This window comes from Nerophis lumbriciformis, linkage group LG09 (assembly GCF_033978685.3).
Source record: "Nerophis lumbriciformis linkage group LG09, RoL_Nlum_v2.1, whole genome shotgun sequence".
Classification (NCBI taxonomy): Eukaryota; Metazoa; Chordata; class Actinopteri; order Syngnathiformes; family Syngnathidae; genus Nerophis; species Nerophis lumbriciformis.
In genome coordinates this window covers 22,149,795-22,170,993 of record NC_084556.2, presented here as the reverse complement: position 1 = coordinate 22,170,993, position 21,199 = coordinate 22,149,795, and the positions used below count along the sequence as shown (strand labels likewise).

Here is a 21,199-nt window from a genome sequence, read left to right as displayed (position 1 = left end):
ACAAAGTAGGTTACATTATAACTACTCTGACAATGTATCCAAAGGCCATATACCCACCCCTGCTCAAAAATATCCTACCGGTACATATAATTGTCTGGTTTTAATTGTATTTTGCGCTTCTTGACTTTTCTTTTCTTTTTCTTTTTTAAGTCATTTGAAATCAGGAACATAATTAACACGGATGAATATGCCAACTTCCTTTAGGCAAATCCTATTACATATACTTTTTCTATATGTAAAAACAAATCCTAGCTAGGTCAAGTATCATTTTTTAAATTAATTTTTGCTTTTATCAATGCAGTTCATTTTAAAATATTGACTTTAGCGACTTGTCCAGGGTGTACGCCGCCTTCCGCCCGAATTCAGCTGAGATGGCTGTCACACCCTGCCTACGAGAACCAAAGGAGCGACACCAGCGATCATCATTCGCCTTCACCAACAGAAAGAACAAGATCGCGATCCTAAAACAGGGTCGCAAATTAAAAGGAATGTACATTAACGAACACCTCACCAAAAGGAATGGTGAGATCGCCAGGCGCGCACTAATCCTGAGGAAGCAAAGCAACATTCAGTCTACATGGACTGCCAGCTGTAAAGTGTTTATCAAGCTGAATATGGTACGACCCCAGAAGAGGAGAAAGTCATGGTCATCAACGACATCAGTGATCTGGACAAATTCGATGTCTGAGGAACTATCTGCGGCGAGGTAGGACCCCTGTGTCTACTCATGGACACTTTCTCACACACACATAATGACTGTCACTCATTGTTTCCCTTTTTTATTCTTTAGTTGTTTTTTTTATTCTTTAGTTTTTTGCTGCAGTTGCAGATGTCATGCCTATGTACTAGTTGGGCGTTGTTATATATGTCTACCTGTATGGCTTTTTATGCCTCAAAGCAGTTCTACACTACTGTGTTTCAGGGTCAATTGTAAAAAGCAATATAAGTCATCAATCGCTCTCTCTCTTCATCATGGTTTCATACAATCTTAAACTACCCGACAAAGGCCTACTGATAGCTCACTTGAATATCTGTAGCTTAAGAAATTAAATCCCTGATTTATGTATGATAATTATCATACATAAATCAGGGATATGTGTATATCATTAGACTTCATTAATGAAGTCTAATGATATACACATTATGGCAATATCTGAAACCCATCTTGACTCCTCTTTTGAGGATGTTGAATTAGCTGTAAATGGATACACAATGTTTAGGAAGGATAGAACAAGATATGGTGGAGGTGTAGCTGTGTATGTGCAGAGTCACATTCCTGTAAAATTAAGACATGATATTGAGGCCCTGTGGATCCAGGTTCACCTGCCACAGACCAAACCATGGTTGGGTGCTGCTATAGACCACCTAGTGCCGATATAAAATACCTGGATTTAATATGCAAGATGTTGGATAAATCTAGTGATGAGAACAAAGAGATATATTTTACTGGGGACACAAACATTGATTGGTCTGCTATGTCAGTGTTTTTCAACCTTTTTTGAGCCAAGGCACATTTTTTGCGTTGAAAAAATGCGGAGGCACACCACCAGCAGAAAACATTAAAAAACGAAACTCAGTTCACGGTAAAAAAGTCGTTGTAATTGTTGGATATGACTTTAAACCATAACCAAGCATGCATCACTATAGCTCTTGTCTCAAAGTACGTGTACTGTCACCACCTGTCACATCACACCCTGACTTATTTGGAGTTGTTTGCTGTTTTCCTGTGTGTAGTGTTTTACTTCTTGTCTTGCGCTCCTACTTTGGTGGCTTTTTCTCTTTTTTTGGTATTTTCCTGTAGCAGTTTCATGTCTTCCTTTGAGCGATATTTCCCGCATGTAATTTGTTTTAGCAATCAAGAACATTTCAGTTGTTTTCATCCTTCTTTGTGGGGACATTGTTGATTGTCATGTCATGTTTGGATGTACATTGTGGAAGCCGTCTTTGCTCCACAGTAAGTCTTTGCTGTCGTCCAGCATTCTGTTTTCGTTTACTTTGTAGCCAGTTCAGTTTTAGTTTTGTTCTGCATAGCATTCCCTAAGCTTCAATGCATTTTCTTAGGAGTACTCACCTTTTGTTTTGTTTTTATTTAAGCATTAGACACCTTTTTACCTGCACGCTGCCTCCCTCTGTTTCCGACATCTACAAAGCAATTAGCTACCGGCTGCCACCTACTGATATGGAAGAGTATTACACAATTACTCTGCCAAGTTCTAGACAGCACCGACACTCAATAACAACACATCATTTGCAGACTATAATTTCTGGTTTGCAAAAAATATTTTTTAACCCATATACGGTAGATGAAATTAGATAATCTCCCCCGGCACACCAGACTGTATCTCACGGCACACTAGTGTGCCGCGGCACAGTGGTTGAAAAACACTGTGCTATGTGCCCGCTGAAAAAGAAACTTATTGCTGTAGCTAATGCCTGTAACCTTACACAGACCATTACACTACCAACCAGATCAACTATAAATAGAAATGGGCTAAAGTCATCCAAATGCATTGACCACCTATTCACCAATGTTCCTGATAAATGCACTAAAACAGTATCAATAGCTCTTGGCTTTACGGACCACAACTTAATTGCAATAAGGAGGAAGACAAAGCTCTCCAAAGCTCTTAGTGTGACTATACATAAAATGTCTTATAAATATTTTAATGAGGTAAAATGTATAGATGATGTGAAACATGTTAACTGGGAAACTGTGTGTCTTGAGGAGGATCCTGAAGCTGCTTTGAGCACATTCATGAAGTTATTTTTGCAGATTGCAGATAAGCATGCTCCTGTCAGGAAAACAACTGTCAGGGCAAATGGCGCCCCCTGGTTAGGGAATGAGCTCAAAGCACTTATGAAGCAACCAGGCTAAAAAGTTGGCGGACTTCTGGCCTACTTTCTGATGAGATGATCTATCGTAAAATAAGAAATCGTGTAACTAAAATAAATAGAGGTAATAAAAAGGTATATTATCAGACAAAGATCCATGACTTTAGACATGATGGAAAACAATTGTGGAACATTTTAAATCAAATAATGGGAAGATCAGCATCATGTAAAACAAATTCGTTAATAGAAGTTGATGGAGCTTACCTGACTAAGCCAATTGAAATTGCCACATATTTTAATAATTACTTCACAAACAAGGTGGAAAATCTGAGAGTAAATATGACACCTTCTGATGGCTCCTCCTCATGCACATTAATTGAAAATCATATAATGAAGGGTAAAAACTGCAGGTTCGATTTTGTACCAGTTAGTAGTTCTGATATTGAGGAATTGTTGTCATCACTGCCATCTGATAAACCTGCTGGGACGGACATGCTAGATGGCAAATTGTTAAGAATTGCGGCATGCCATGTATCAACTCCGATTTGTCATATATTTAACAAATCATTAAGATATGGAGTCTGCCCTGGGGTTTGGAAGGAGGCCAAGGTCATCCCTCTACCCAAGGACACAAATAAAGATTTTACTGGTAAAAACAGTAGACCAATAAGCATACTTCCTGTTCCTAGTAAATTGATGGAAAAAGTTGTTTTCAAACAAATTCAAGATTACTTTACCTACAACAAACTGATGTCGTGTTCCCAGCATGCTTATAGGCAAGGTCACTCAACATCTACTGCTCTAGCTCAGCTGACTGATGACTGGCTGTCACAAATGGATGTCAAGAAGATGGTTGGTACTGTCCTGATTGACTTTAGTGCGGCATTCAATGTCGTAGTTCACAACATAATGATCTCCAAACTGAGAAAATATGGTTTTAATAGTATGTCACTTTCTTGGATGTTGAGCTATCTATCAGGAAGATCACAGAGAGTGTGTTTTAAAGGTAGCCTATCTAAACGCAAGTACAATTACTGCGGCGTGCCTCAAGGAAGCTGCTTAGGTCCTTTACTTTTTATAATTTTTTCCTAATGATCTTCCCTGTGTTACAACAAACACCAATATGGTTATGTATGCAGATGACACAACTCTGTACAGTACTGCCTCTACCTTAAATGACCTAGAAAAATAACTTAAATCAGGACCTGGAGAGAGTGTCACACTGGGTAAATGATAGTAAACTTGTTGTGAATATTGACAAAACAAAAAGCATTCTTTTTGGATCCAGGCATATGTTTGTTGATGACCTCAGCTTCATATTTCAATGTCAGATATACCTTTTGAGCAGGTTAAAAAAGTAAAACTGCTTGGTGTGCTATTAGACAGTCAACTGTCATGATCCCATCATATTGATGGTATTTTAATGAAAATGGGAAGATGGTTTAGCCATGGTCAGGAAGTGCTCCACCTTCTTGACATCCTCAACAATGGGTCAAGTCATACAGTCCTTGGTTTTCTGTCATCTTCATTACTGTACTATAATATGGTCCGTTACAACTAAGTCTGACCTGAACAAACTGCAACTTGTTCAGAACAGAGCGGCTAGACTGGTACTTAAATGTTCTTTGCGCACTAATATTTCATTTATGCATTCACGCCTGTCCTGGTTGTCTGTTGAACAAAAGATGCATTGTAGTCTCCTTATGTTCTTTAGAACTATCATGTTAGATCAATCACCAGATTACTTTTACAAACAGTTTTTAAAATCAACTAACACACATATTCATGATACTAGGAATGCCAGCAATGGCTATTTGGCACTCCCTGCTCCCAGGACCAATCTCCTCAAACACACAGTCATATATCATTCTGGTATCGGTTGCCATCTCACATTAATCTCTCACAAAGTAAATTGTCATTCAAGACAGCTTTGAAGATACACCTATTGCAGCTGCCCACATGACGTGAATTTTTAATACTGGGTTTAACTAGCTTTTTTATCTTATGTTGTATTTTTCCTTTGTGTAATGTTTTGTAATGCATGTATTCTTTGTATTTTTATTTTGTATGCTCCTATATGGACCCCAGGAAGACTAACAGTCACCTTGGCGTCAGCTAATGGGGATCCATTCAATAAACAATAAACAACAATAGGCTCCAGCACCCCCCGCCACCCCAAAAGGGACAAGCGGTAGAAAATGGATGGATGGATGGACTTTATATATTTTTTGTACTGTCCGATTTCAACTCATCGTTGCACTCGAGTGTCTGTCTCAAGCGCATCTAAGTTATTTTTCTTCAGTCCATTTCCTGTTTAACCAACGGGGGTCTGAAGATTGTGTTGTACCACCATGAGCAATAGTTATTCTGATTTGGCTACAAACCAATAAAACACGCACAGCCTCTTTGTAAAATGAAACTAGACATTTGTACAAGCATGCTGGATGCATCCCTGTGCTTTCAGCATGTTCAGCGCCCTCTATTGTTTGAAACAAGTGGACTGATGGGACACAATGTTGTGTCATTATCAAAGTCACTTAACCTGTGATTTGAATGGTGGTTGTTCTGCAATTTATTTTGCTGCAAAAAAAATAAAAATAATTTTGTTGAAAACCACAAAAAGACAGTTCTAGTGCATTAGCATTGTTCGGAACCATCCTGTGCTTTAAGAAAAACACATCCTCAATTCCCAGTCTGTCTTCCTTGTTTTTCAGCGCTTTGAGCAAGCTCCTCCTGGGAAATTAGTAACGAGCATTTTAATTGATACCAAGACACTGTTTTCAAAGTTTAAGTAGAAACAGTTTGGGGGGGTAGCAGCCAAGCGTGCAACGCTTGGAGGCGGTTACATTTTAATTGGCAGGAGCCCCTTGGGGCGCTGATGGGAGTAATTGAGTGCTGGTTCCTTTGCAGACCGCTTCACAGGGTCACAGAACACCACTGTGCTCTCTACTCATTACTGCAACACCTTTTTTGTCTTTATTTTTTTCTAAGGTGAATTTTGATTGTTGGACACAGGATAATCCCTACAAAATTGTTGTCTTCTTTTTTAATCAAGGATGCAAAACCTAACAGTAAGTACTCTTATTTACACATTTGCTGTAGTCGAAGCAGTCATTTGAACAAAGTGCATGTTCCTGTGCTCTCCGACAGCCAGATCAATGGCGCGAGATCATGAACAAGAAGATGCGGTTCCCTCCGGAGCTCATCAGTGCCATCCAGGAAGGGAAAATCGAGTTGGTTTGCGGCCTGCTGAAGACCGGCGATGGCATCATCCGTCAGCTGGACGACTCCGAAGACCGCCTGTGGAGGGAGGCCCTCAACCTGTCCATCCGCCTGGGCAGCGAGGGCGCCATGGATGCCCTCCTGCAAGGGGTCAAGTTTGACTTCCGCCAGATTCACGAGGCTCTGCTCGTTGCCGTGGACACCAACCAGCCGCGGGTGGTCAAGCTCCTGCTGGACCGCTTGGACCAAGAGAAAGGTAACAAGATGGACGTGCGTTCTTTCTCCCAGGCCATATTTGACCACTCCATTGACAACTCCCAGTTTGCCCCCGGTGTGACCCCGCTGACTTTAGCTTGTCAGAAAGATTTATACGACATCGTCACCATGCTCACGCAAAAAGGCCACATCATCCCGTGGCCGCACAAAATGTCCTGCGCGTGTCTGGAGTGTCGCAACGGGCGTCAGTATGACCTGCTCAAGTTCTCCTTATCCCGCATCAACACCTACCGCGGCATCGCCAGCCGCGCCTACCTCTCCATCACCTCTGACGACGCTATGCTCAGCGCCTTCAGCCTCAGCAGGGAGCTGCGCAAGCTCTCTCAGAAGGAGCCGGAGTTCAAGGTCAGCGGTCACCTCGTCGATGTCCGCCTCGGTTTTTCAATTGTGCTTTTGTTCCTCCGCAGCCGCAGTACCTGAGCCTGGAGGAGCTTTGTCAAGAGTTTGCAGTGGAGTTGCTCGGCATGTGTCGCAACCAGAGTGAGGTGACCACTATTCTGAACAGCTGTGGCGATGAAAGCCAGGACGCCTTGGACGAGCAGGCCTTCGAGGAGGGAATACCCAACCTGTCACGACTGCGACTCGCTGTCAACTACAACCAGAAGCAGGTGGGCTGAAGATGTGAGGAAAACTCCACCTCGCAGGTTTTTCACCTCTGTGTTTGCTCTCGTGCAGTTTGTGGCCCACCCCATCTGTCAGCAGGTGTTGTCGTCAATCTGGTGCGGCAACCTGGCGGGATGGAGAGGCAGCAGAACGGCCTGGAAGCTCCTCGTGTCTGTCGGGATCTTTTTCACCATGCCTTTCCTCTGCCTCGCCTACTGGATCGCACCAAAGTCAAAGGTCACGCTATTTCTTTTTAGTTCTCGGTTTACACCTCCACAATTGACATACAGTAGATAAAACGGGGAGGAAGTGCGTGAGTGCCAGGAAGAAAAGCTCTAGAGAGATTTGGTTTGGCACTAGGTACAATTATATTTTTGAGAACAAATATTTAGATCCCGAATATAAGACAACCCGTCCTTTTCAGAGTTAAAGTTAAAGTTAAAGTGCCAATGAGTGTCACACACACACTAGGTGTGGTGACATTTGTTCTCTGCATTTGACCCATCCCCTTGTTCACCTCCTGGGAGGTGAGGGGATCAGTGGGCAGCAGCGGTGCCACGTCCGGGAATAATTTTTGGCGATTTAACCCCCAATTACAACCCTTGATGCTAATGGATCCCATTTTTATAGTCTTTGGTATGACTCGGCCGGGGTTTGAACTCACAACCTACCGATCTCAGGGCGGACGCATTAACCACTAGGCCACTGAGTAGGTAGTTTTTGGTCAACACAGTTGTACCTCATCTTATCATACTGTATACATACTTTAATATGCTGAGATAGGCTCCGGCACCCCCCGCCACCCCAAAAAAAGGGACAAGCGGTAGAAAATGGATGGATGGATGGATTGATAAATAGTACTTTATTGATTCCTTCAGGAGAGTTCCCTCAGGAAAATAAAAATTCCAGCAGCAGTGTACAGAATTGAGAACGAATTTAAAAAGTAAAAAGTAATTAATGGGGGTATGAATGGAAATAAAATATAAAATATAACAATAAGAATTAAAATAAAAAGCAACAATAAAAATTCAAATATAAAAAATATAATAAAAATATATATATAAAAATAAGAATATAACAAGAGAAACTAGGCAGTCGTGACCATGTTATGAAAATGTATTGCACTTTAAAAAAAATTATTGTTTTGCATCCCCTGTCATGCTAGTAATATGCCAGTTTATTACCTATTTCCCTGTACTGTTGTCAGAACATCTTGCACCACTCTTTGCACTTTATATACACTTTTATAAGCCAGTTTATTACCTACTTTTTTAGGCATTTTTTTTATACATACATTTTCAACTGTAACATAAATGTCTTGTTTGTATTAACAACAATTTCATTGTTCTTAATGTGCAAGGACAACAAAAGCCTATTCAATTCTATTTTACAAGTGTTTTGAGATAAGAGCCGTCTCTCGGCTGATTGTTGTGCTTTAAGTTTTGAATTGAATGCTTTATTGTCACCAACATTTACTGTGAAAATCAGTTCAGCAGCTCCACATGACGCCAAGGCACACAAGAAAATGCAACAGCAGAAGTATAAAAACAACACAAATATACCAAGTAAATAAAATGCGGTCTTTGGGTGGGATGATGGATTTCACAGCCTGATGAAAAAAGCTGTTAGTCAGTCTTGTGGTTCTGGATTTGAGGGAGCAGTATCTCTTTCCCAAAGGGAAGGAGGGAGAACAGGGCATGTCCGGGGTGTGTGAGGCCAGTGCTGATTTTTCTGGCCTTCTTGTGGAGTCGGACGGTGTAAATGTCAGAGGGGGACGGGGTGGGGTGAAGTCGGCTGATATGTGGAATTCAAGGAACCTGAAGCTCTCCATGCTCTCAACCTCCTGTTTTAATAGAGAGGATGGGGAGCACATTCTTTTTGGGTTTCCCGAAGTCCACAATTATTTCTTTGGTTTTGGTTGTGTTTAAGTCCAGGTTGTTCTGAGAGCATCATTCCCTGTAGGCTGCCTTATCGTTGTTCTTAATCAGTCCTACAACAGTGGCGTCGTCAGCAAACTTCACAATGGCGTCCATTACAACGTTGCTTGGATGGCAACATGTGTTGCTCCAAAACCTGTATGTACCTTTCAGCATTAATGGTGCCTTCACAGATGTGTAAGTTACCCATGTCTTGGGCACTAATACACCCCCATACCATCACAGATGCTGGCTTTTGAACTTTGCGCCTATAACAATCCGGGTGGTTCTTTTGCTCTTTGTTCCGGAGGACACAACGTCCACAGTTTCCAAAAACAATTTGAAATATGGACTTGTCGGACCACAGAACACTTTTCCACTTTGCATCAGTCCATCTTAGATGAGCTCGGCCCCAGCAAAGCCGGCGGCGTTTCTGGGTGTTGTTGATAAATGGCTTTGGCTTTGCATAGTTGAGTTTTAACTTGCACTTCCAGATGTAGCGACCAACTGTAGTTACTGACGGTGGTTTTCTGAAGCGTTCCTGAGCCCATGTGGTGATATCCTTTACACACTGGTGTCGCTTTTTGATGCAGTACCGCCCGAGGGATCGAAGGTCCGTAATCTCATCGCTCACGTGCTGTGATTTCTCCAGATTCTCTGAACATTTTGATGATATTACGGACCGTAGATGGTGAAATCCCTAAATTCCTTGCAATAGCTCGTTGAGAAATGTTGTTCTTAAACTGTTTGACGATTTGCTCATGCATTTGTTCACAAAGTGGTGACCCTCGCCCCATCCTCAGGGGCGCCGAAAAGGGGGGGTAAAGGAGACGGATTCTAGGGGCCCATGATGGAGGGGGGCCCAGAGAGGCCCCTAATGATGATGAAATTATAATACAGAAAAAATAATGACACTGTGTTGGGGGCCCTGTAAAGATTCTTTTCATGGGGCCCAAAATCCCTAGTGGCGCCCCTGCCCATCCTTGTTTGTGAATGACTGAGCATTTCATGGAGGCTGCTTTTATACCCAATCATGGCACCCACCTGTTCCCAATTAGCCTGTTCACCTGTGGGATGTTCCAAATAAGTGTTTGATGAGCATTCCTCAACTTTCTCAGTCTTTTTTGCCACTTGTGCCAGCTTTTTTGAAACATTTTGCAGGCATCAAATTCCAAATGAGCTAATATTTGCAAAAAATAACGTTTTCTAGTTTGAACGTTAAGTATCTTGCCTTTGCAGTCTATTCAATTGAATATAGGTTGAAAAGGATTTGCAAATCATTGTATTCTGTTTTTATTTACCATTTACACAGCATGGCATCTTCACTAGTTTTGGGTTTTGTACTTATAGCTAGAGATGGACATAACTTTGTGGGAAGGAAGAAAGTGAATGTGAATGACAGTGCTGAGAAGAAGAAGCGGGTGATATTCATTGAATTAAAGAAAGCAATCATAAAAAAAAACATGACAGAGCGCGTAAACAACTTGGCAAAATAATTTATGCGTATCACTGCTAGCCTGCACCACACTGAAGCCGAATGACTCTTTAACACTTTCAAGAATGGTGAAATAATTTCTGAAGTGTTTTGAGTTAAGAGCTCTATCACAGAACCAATGCTTGTAAGCTACAGTACTTGTTTAGAAATAATACATTTTATTTGTAGGTGCCTTTCAGGACCTTACAGATACATTGATACAAGTTGCATTACATATGTGTGCTAGGTAGGAAAGATCCTCAAGATCCCTGTGATCAAGTTTCTCCTTCACTCTGCCTCCTATCTGTGGTTCCTCATCACGCTGCTCGGTGAATCCATCACCATGGAGATGTATCGGGATAAATTTGCTTCGAGGCAGCAGAACATCCTCCACAGCTCCGTCCACATGGTGTGGGTGGTCGGTGGGTGCATGCTCTCTGGTGGGCCGTCGCTCTCCGTTGATCTAATCAACTCATGTCGGGTGCTATCTCACTAGGGTTCTTTTGGTTCGAGTGCAAGGAAGTGTGGATCGAGGGCCTGAGGAGTTACTTCCTGGACTGGTGGAACTGCTTGGACGTGATGGTGCTCAGCATGTACTTGGCCTCCTTCGCTTTGCGTTTGGTCATCATGCTTAAAGGACACTTCCTCTGTCTGGATGATGATTGCACAGAGGAGTGTGTCTACTTCACCCAGACTGGTAGGAAACCGAGGAGGTACACGGCTGCATATCATCAAGCGGCTCTCCCCAATAAGGTCTTTGCTTCTGGTGTGGCAGTGCGTGACGACTGGCGTCAGGAGGACCCCCAGCTGATTGCCGAGGTTCTCTTCGCAGTCACCAGCATGATGAGCTTCACCAGGCTAGCCTACATCCTCCCTGCTCACGAGTCCCTGGGAACGCTGCAAATTTCCATAGGGAAGATGATTGACGACATGATGAGGTGATCGCACGCACCTGTTTCTCTCATCCAGCTCCATGTGTGCAACCGAACCCTCACCTGTGGTGTCTTTAGATTCATGTTTATCCTGATGATTATCGGAACAGCCTTCCTCTGCGGTATCAACAATGTCTACGTCCCCTATGTCATCTCTCCGCATCTTGGCAGGTGAGAAAACACAAAAAACAATCGTCGCCAATTTGATGGACTTCAAATTCATTACAAACATTCAAGCATGGCAGTTACTGTGATGTCTCCAACGTCAAACTGTTTGGACTTCACACCGTCATTGCTATGCCAGACCAGGGCCAGCCCGAGGCTTTTTTGTGGCCCCCTTTCAGTCTTTATTTTTGACTCCTATATGTTCAATAGCCATGTGTTTATATTTCAGATAATGACCAAAGTTCATATGACAAGGTAAAAAATAAGTTGACAGGTTTAAAGGAAAAAGAACGTGTTTGATATCTCCTACCGTCTCCTGCTATGGTGCTTCAGCCTTCATTACAAAACTAAACTAGACAAAATAAATGTGTAAAAACTCTGAAAAAACAAATGATCTTTAAACACTATATTTTTGGGCAAAAGGTTTGGCTACAATATAAACTTAAATATGGCCTTTTGCATCTAATATCACAACTGTCAGGCGTATCAATAATTCAGCTGTATTATTTTATCTCTGGGCTGATCGCATTGGTGTCCTGCTGCTGTCTTTGTGTCCATGATTGACAGCCAGCTAGCTCTGTTTGCTCGCGCTTTAGCCCTCAGTTTGTAGTGTGCGCAAAGCACCTAACGTGCGGTTGCAATCCCTTCGTCACGGCCAGACGGATAGTCTTCTGACTATAATCACACTTTAGAATTGTGATTAATCACAGGTTATTGTTTGCTTTCATAAATATAATTTGCTTAAGGAAATACCCCAATATTTGGATACAAATGCAATTTTGTAGTCAGAATGTCATACAGGAACATTTTTTAAATGTTGTACTGAACTGCAAGTCATTGATTTTCTCAAAACTTGGTGACAGTAAGTATAGTAAGAATTATGTTTACATTTTGAAGTCTTTGCAATAATATAGCAAACAAGGTACAGATGTACATTAAGAAATTATGTAGTAAACACACACACATAAACAACTAAACAGAGCACAATTTAACTCTACATTTACGCTTTAATCGAAGCGGTTGTTTAAACAAACAAGCTTATTTAAATTTTCAAATGACAATGCTGATCTCTTGTTTTGGTACAATACGACCCCAGCTCGTTGGGATTATTTACAGATGTCCAATGTTCTCTAGTGAGCAAAATAAATGTACATTCAACCAGTAGTTGCAATTTGATGCACCTGTTTGTGTAGTACAGTTTGTTTATTCTTGATGAAATGTACCTCTCCAAGGTGTTGTACAACAGATCAGCTGTGGTGATATAAATGACATCTTCTTGCAGCTCTTAGTCAACACTGATGTTAAGTGGCCTACATGCGGTGGCTGTCCATTTAGCAAAGGCATTTTGTAAAAGGGACAAGCGGTAGGAAAATGGATGGATGGATGGATTTTGTTTAATTCATCTGTGGTACTTTTGTTGACAACACTGACGCAGGTGAACTCAGCCAGCGTAGCATTCTCCTCTGCTTGTTGTCGACGTGTTTTGCTTCAAGATTGTATTTTAAACTAGATGTTTACTGATCTGCAATACCAACAAGTTACCTCAGTTTTATCTAAAGTTCTGTTTTAAAGTGAAATTGTTTTTATTTATCACATGCATTAAAAAGTTGACAGCCCTAAAAAAAACAAAAAAAAAAACCTTGTGTTCTGCCACCGAGCCAACTTTTCTTTAAACAAGAACTATTGTCATGTTTTTACTGTATTGATGACACAAGATTTCATCACACATTCGTATTTCTGAACATAACTGCTTTGCATTTCATTTTCTGGTCACTTTTTCCTGCAGCATCCATAAAAAATGCATGCACGTGTCATGGCCATCCATGCAAATTAGCTGACATATCAGCTAGAGTCCCACCCCCAGGCAACCGCTGTGCCACAAGTAGATTGCAGTCCTGTGGGAAAAATCTTTAAAAATCAAGATTTTAAAATCAATAAGCAGCAAAATGTGAATGTTGCTTTCAGACTCTTGAGTATTCCATGTTTCTCATCCTGGCGCAGGTTTAATGAGACCTTCCACTTCCTGTTCTGGACAATGTTCGGCGTGGCCAACCAGGACTATGTGGACATGCCACAGTTCGTCCTGGCCGAGTTTGTAGGACGCATTCTGTACGGCATCTTCACGCTCGTCATAGTCATCGTCTTGCTCAACATGCTTATTGCTATGATCACTAACTCCTTTCAGAAAATTGAGGTAAACATCATTCGAACGTCTGTCTCTGTTTAGGAAGCCTCAGTCATTGTCAGCGTGTCGTTCCAGGACGATGCTGACGTGGAATGGAAGTTTGCCAGGTCAAAACTGTATCTCAGTTACTTCAGAGAGGGCCTCACCATGCCCGTCCCCTTCAACATCATCCCATCCCCTAAAGTTTTCTTCTACATCTTAAGGTGAGATTCAAAACACAGAAAGTACCGTATTTTTCGAACGATAAGGTGCACTTAAAATCCTTTCATTTTCTCAAAACTCGACAGTGCGCCTTATAACCCGGTGCACCTAATGTACGGAATAATTTTGGTTGTGCTTACCGACCTCAAAGCTATTTTATTTGGTGCATGGTGAAATGATAAGTGTGACCAGTAGATGGCAGTCACACATAAGAGATACATGTAGACTGTAATATGATTCAAGTAAACAACACCAATATTTTATATGTTCCATTGAAAATATAGAACATTACACACGGCGGTCAAAAAACTATCAAAATGTTTTAATACGACTTTGGTAAGCTATGAAGCCGCACCGCTTGATGGTTTGTACTGTGCTTCAACATACGAATATTATTATGTGTATAAGGTAAGACATATTATCTGGCGTTTTGTTTCACAATATTATTCAAAAGCAACTTTTCTTACCTTCTGGTACCTGCTGATCTGTATTTGCGATCTGCGAGCATCCGCCTTTGTAGTCCGTGCCGACACTGTAGTCGATAAGCTTCTTCTTTTTCTCTATCTTCTTGTCATGGGACATTCATCCTCCGCTGTTGCCATTTCTAATACAAAAGTAGTGTAAAGTTCTTACTTATATCTATCTGTCAGTCAACTCGCCATGAAAGCGCTAAAACATACCGGTATAGTGAGTTTGCATTATTCAACCAAGGAACTTTAGTTATTAGAGAGTTCCGGTCGGACGGTTTTTCACGGGACACGTTTCCAGCCTTGTTATTGCACAGATGAGGAGATGCTGCTCCGTTATTGATTTAAGTAAAGTCTGAATGTCATTTAAACAGTTAGCTCCATCTTTTGACACTTCTTCCACTTCCGTCCTTGCACGCTACACCGCTACAACAAAGATGACGGAGAAAAGACGCTGCCGAAGGTGAGCCACGTAAATAAGACCGCCCACAAAACGGCGCATCCTGAAGCGACTGTCAGAAAGCAGCTTGAAAATGATCTGTAAAACATAATCTATGCAACATTTTGACCAAAGAACCACCATTACATGTTATGTAGACCACAAGGAAGTGTTTTACATTTAGAAGAAAAAATAAATAAATAATATGACTCCTTTCAATGCACTCTATAATCCGCCTTATATATGAAAAAAGATCGAAAATAGACCATTCATCGTAATGCGCCTTATAATCCGGTGCGCCTTATGGTCCGTAAAATACGGTAGTCAGGTTGGCACGTGCATGACTATGGCGCTTGTCTTCCTAATCAAAGCGGTAGCAATCAATATTCTTCTCTTATGTACTGTTTAGAAAGAAAAAAATAATAATATGACTCCTTTAATGCGCCTTATAATCCGGTGCACCTTTTGTATGAAAATAGACCTGAATAGACCCGCTCATCGGCAGTGCGTCCTATGGTCCGAAAAATAAGGTACTTTTGTTTTTTTTGTTGCTGATTTTGAATGTCACCATCAGAGGGATCTTTAGGCGTGTCTGCTGCTGCTTTACATGCAATGCTGAGAAGAAATACCCACCAATAGCGTCACTGGTGAGAATTAATGTGTCTCTTTAAGTGATGTATTGTGTTGTATTGAATATGATTTATGTGTTTAAGTTCAACAAGAAGGGCTCTGAGGACAACCAGCTACCGTACCGTCAGCAAGTGAGCAGAGCACTGGTGCAGCGTTACATCGAATCAGCTCGCAGGGAGTTTGAAGAGACCAAGAGGAAAGGTAACTTATCATCACTCTCACAAACATTCATCTTTACTGCTTTTTTCACTATTAATGAAGATCATAGTAATGTTACAATTATTTATAGCTGTAATATGATGATTTTATTACATTTTACTTTTAGAAGATTTTTATGATGTTTGACTTTAGTATAAAATGTCTTTCAAGACCCTGAAAATCTAGAAAGAAAATATTTAAAATCGAAATGATTCAAGCCAGTTAGATTAATTTCTAAATTGTACAAACCTTCAATCGATGGCCAATTTTTCCAAAAAAACAAACAAACAAACAAAAAAACACTTACCAATATTTTTAATATTAGATATGTTGAGGGATAAAGGACATTGTGTTTTTCTTGGTTTATTGCAAACTATTTCAAGTTTATTAACTTTGCAAATTAGCAGAGTTTGAGAAAAACTATGGATATAATTTTATATTGTGTATCCGGAAAATATTCACAGCGCTTCACTTTTTCCAAATGTTGTTATGTTACAACCTTAATCCACAGCAGAATAAATTATTTTTGTCCTCAAAAGTCGACTCATAATACCCCATAATGATAAAGTTTTTATTCTTAAGTTTCTAAATGTATTTTTTAAAAACAATCTCATGTATATACACATTCATAGCCTTTGCTCAATACTATGTTGGTGCACCTTTGGCAGCAATTACAGCAGGGGTGTCCAAACTTTTTGACTGGGGGGCCACATTGGGCTTAAAAATTGTTTATTTATTGCAATTGTGGGGTATCGTGGCCAAACAGCTAAATTGTTGTTCCATCTGACCACAGAACTTTCCTACAGAAGGTCCTATCTTTGTCCATGTGATGTCAGATGAAACAAAAATTAAGCTGTTTGGCCGCAATACCCAGCAATATGTTTGGAGGAGAAAAGGTGAGGCCTTTAATCCCAGGAACACCATGCCCACCATCAAGCATGGTGGTGGTAGTATTATGCTCTGGGCCTGTTTTGCTGCCAATGGAACTGGTGCTTTACAGAGAGTAAATGGGACAATGAAAAAGAAGGATTACCTTCAAATTCTTCAGGACAACCTAAAATCATCAGCCCGGAGGTTGGGTCTTGGGCGCAGTTGGGTGTTCCAACAGGACAATGACCCCAAACACACGTCAAAAGTGGTAAAGGAATGGCTAAATCAGGCTAGAATTAAAGTTTTAGAATGGCCTTCCCAAAGTCCTGACTTAAACGTGTGGACAATGCTGAAGAAACAAGTCCATGTCACACACATTTAGCTGAACTGCACCACTTTTGTCAAGAGGAGTGGTCAAAAATTCAACCAGAAGCTTGCCAGAAGCTTGTGGATGGCTACCAAAAGCGCCTTATTGCAGTGAAACTTGCCAAGGGACATGTAACCAAATATATATATATATATATATATATATATATATATATATATATATATATATATATATATATATATATATATATATATATATATATATATATATATATGTATATATGTATATATGTATATATATATATGTATATATAATATATATGTGTGTGTGTATATATATATATATATATATATTTATTTATTTATATATATATGTATACATATATGTATATAATATATATATGTATATGTGTATATATGTATATGTGCATATATATATATATATATATATATATATATATATATATATATATATGTATATGTATATATATATGTGTATATATGTGTGTACATATAATAATATAATGGATATATAGTTATTATATATTATAATCGGTTATTAAGAGTATGTGAAAGTTCAACGTGTCTTATAATATCCACAAAGTTCAGTAAGCAGGTTGTGTTATGTGTGACTTTGTTTGTCAAATTTTTGTCCTGGTTAAAAAAAAATTCTGCACCATTACTAGGGAAGGTTGTTTTGAAAACAACACGCCCGACCGAATTGCTTATTGAACTCATGCGGTCCTGCAGGCAAAATAAAGACGCCGGTGGGCCGTACTTGCCCAGCTGACTGTACACCGGAATTACAGCCTCAGGACTTTGTGAATACGATGTCACAAGCCTGGCACACCTATCTTTGGGCAGTTTCGCACATTACTCTTTGCTCATTCCTCTTTGCAGCACCTCTCAAGCTCCATTAGATTGGATGAAAAGTGTTGGTTTTGATCCAGACCAGAATGTCTCTGTACATTGCTGCATTCATCATTCCCTCTATCCTGACAAGTCTCCCAGTTTCTGCTGCTGGAAACCATCCCCACAGCATGATGCTGCCACCACCATTCTTCACTGTAGGGATGGTATTGGCCTGGTGATGGTTTTCTCCAAACATGACGCCTGGCATTCACGCCAAAAAGAAGATACATCTTTGTCTCATCAGACCAGATAATTTTTTTCTCATGGTCTAAAAGTCTTTCAGGTGCATTTTGGCAAACTTTCTACTAAGAAATGGGTTCCGTCTGGTCACTCTTGCATACAGGCCTGATTGGTGGATTGCTGCAGAGATGGTGGTCCTTCTGGAAGGTTCTCCTCTCTCCACAGAGGAATGCTGAAGCTCTAAAAGAATGATCATCAGGTGCTTGGTCACCTCCCTGACTAGACTAAGATGAATGCAGCAATGTACAGGGACATCCTGGATGAAAACCAACACTTCCCAGTCGACCTGATGGAGTTTGAGAGGTGCTGCAAAGAGGAATGGGCGAAACTTCTCAAAGATACAGTAGGTGTGCCAAGTTTGTGGCATATTCAAAAATACTTGAGGCTGTAATTGCTGCCTAAGCTGCATCAACAAAGTATTGAGTAAAGGCTGTGAATACTTATGTACATGCATTTTTAGTTTGAATAAATGTGCTTTTTTTTAATTTATTTATTTTTTTATAAAAAAATAATTTTTCACGGTTATTATGGGGTATTGTCGCAGAAGTTTGAGGACAACAATTAATTTGTTCCCTCAGGGAGCAAGGCTGTAACATGAGAGAATGTGGAAAAAGTGAAGCGCTGTGAATACTTTGCGAATGCACTAACTTTTAATTTTTATATAAACTTGCATGCAAGACCCTGAAAAGCAAAAACATATATCATTATTTAATGGAGAATTAGATTTAGTTTGTATGAATGCTTTTATTTTCTATTATTTTTTAAATCTTGAGGTATAATTTTGATAAATATTTTGGTGCTTAAATTCTAACTTTAATACTCAGGCAAGTAAAGTAAAATAGTTTCTGAAAAACATTTTTTTAATTGTGAATTTGATATTGTATATATTTTTTAATTAATGTATTATATACGATAATCCAATTTGAATATTTTGCTGCTTAAGTTTGTTTCAATATCCTGAAACCTGAAAAAAAATCACAATGTGTTTTTTTAAAATCTTTTTTAAATTTATCTTTTAAATATAATTTAACAACATCTAACTTTAACATTTAGTTGCTTAATGGTTTCTTGCAGTGCCATGAAACAAATTATTATTATTATTGTCATTTGCGAGCATCAGTGAATTTTCTATATTATTTTTGGGGCATTTTGGATGCAATTTCAAGGTGTTTAATATACATTCTGTTTTAGTGTTTTATTTCCTTCTAAGAAGCTTCTTTTTTCTTCTGTCTTTCCCTTCTTTTTATTTTGTTCTTTTTTTATTCTGTTTTTACTTTTCTTCCATATTTCTCTTTTTTATAACTTTTGTTCTCCCTCTACTACTTTTTTTCTTTTCGTTATTATTTTGCTTTGTTTTGTTTTCATTATTATTTCTCTTATATTCCTTTTCTATGAATTTTGTGAAAAGGTCTGTCTTTATAAACAAAAGTAATTTAGAAAAATACATTTTACTCATTATGGCTACATTCTAGTGTTTTCTTTTGTCACTCAAAAACTGAGAAATAGTATTTTTGGAAAGGCAGAATTGTATTGCCACTATTTTTGTTGACAAGGATGTTTAGGGATTATATATTTCTAAGAAAAAACAACAAAGTCAATGCAATGTATGATTTTCAATAGTTCCATTCAAGAAAAAGTATATATATATATATTTTTTTTTTCTTTGTTTTTTTTAATTAACAACTTGCTAAAGAGAATCTATGGCATTATTAGTAAATTTCTGTTGTTGTTTTGTGTAATCAGATATTGGTAATCGCATCACTGAGCTGAGCAAAGCCATCATGAGGATGCACAATGACCTGAAAGTGGTCCTTCAGCACATGGTGGATGAAGGACCCCCTGCAGGTGAGGTTCTGTCCAAAGACGGCTCATCTTTTCTGGGAAAATACATCATTGGCGCCAAGAACAATTTCCGAGGCTTTAACAGCCTTCTAGAGGATAAAAGTAAGTCACAGAATGTAACCGTGCACCAACGGCAGGACCAGGAGGACAACTTAAAAGAGGGAGGACACGATAATAACAAAGATGACGATCATAATAAGGTTGACTGTGGAGGGCGGGCGTCAGACTGCGATGTGGCGAAGATGGAGGAGGGCAAAGGTCAGCTGCTCAAGGAAGCAAATAAAAATGACAACCCTGACAATGAAGCTAAAGAGGAGACGACTGAAGAAGACAAAAAAGAAGCCATCTCCGAGAACTCCAAAGTCAGCCATGAGGACGAGGTGAGCACGTGCAACCACGAGTCGCTACCAGAGAACAAAATGGAGACTCCGTGGATGAAAAGGTATGAGCAAAATACCAGCGAGAAATGTGATGGGGTTGAAAACACAGTGTGCCACAAAACGAGTCCTTCACCCTCCGGCAGCAGCAGCTCACGAGACACCGGCTTTGATTCTCAGGAAGGGGATGGATCCATGGATGGTACTTCTGGAGGAAGACAGTAGAAGGCCATCCTTTTGTAGGTTCATACATAATCACCACTATATGGACAGAAGTATCGGGACACTTGGATAGTCGGTCCTCATCCTCTTCCTCTCGCGTCACGTAGCTTGTGTACGCAACGCGTTCTGCTCCTCCCCTACGTACCTTCCCGCAGACCTTTGAGTGCACATCCTAAAAAATATCTACCTTTGCGTCAGTATTTACTACTGATGACAAAGTAAAACAAGGTCATGAAAACTTCCAACATCCTAAAACTTATACAGGCAATTTCCATCAAAGACAAAATCAAAAAAATATGATGCTTTTATTTTTTTTCCATTTTGTTTTTTTATCCTTTGCATGTTTTATATTTATTTTGTTTATTCTTCCCTTATAGTAGTTTTGTTTCATTTCTTAGTTCGTTTTTTTTAAATGATAGAAAAATATTTCTATGTACATATTTTGAAAAAATGTATACAGACATGTTTACTTATATGTTTTGATTGTTTGATTTTTATGTATATTATTGTTGTTGAAATAAAGTTAGAAAAGAAAAGAGCTGTGATTGGTCAGCTTTCCAGCATTCACAAAGCCCATCTTCGCGAGCGTGTCTTCCTACGGTTTCGAAGGAATGTTCATTAAAAGTGACCGTTGTTTCAAAATGATTACATTCAAGTGAGTGTCATCACCACTACTAGACATAGGGAGATGTGTTGAAGAGAATTGCAAGTAGGTCCCGCATGCGCATACTGAAACAAAGACTGTGGATGACTGACAAGAGGCTTACTCTGTTCATGTAAATCCACTGTCAAACGTGCTCAGGTGCTGAGAGCGATGCACAGAGTGAGACCTCTTATAGCCAGTTGGAAAGCCAGAGACAAAGACATAG

At 39.8% G+C, this 21,199-nt stretch overlaps 1 protein-coding gene across 1 annotated transcript; it reads left to right on the top strand.

Annotated features, from left to right (window-relative positions):
- Positions 1-371: 371 nt before the first annotated feature.
- On the top strand, positions 372-20,868 carry LOC133607070 (short transient receptor potential channel 2-like). Its single transcript, XM_061961530.1, has 14 exons — positions 372-522; positions 690-706; positions 5,983-6,675; positions 6,738-6,938; positions 7,006-7,170; positions 10,571-10,745; positions 10,820-11,020; positions 11,099-11,261; positions 11,334-11,426; positions 13,422-13,614; positions 13,681-13,808; positions 15,287-15,359; positions 15,426-15,543; positions 19,633-20,868. Exons 1-14 carry the CDS (start codon positions 372-374, stop codon positions 20,331-20,333), a joined length of 3,072 nt encoding a protein of 1,023 aa, XP_061817514.1. The 3' UTR covers positions 20,334-20,868.
- The last annotated feature ends 331 nt before the right edge of the window (positions 20,869-21,199 follow it).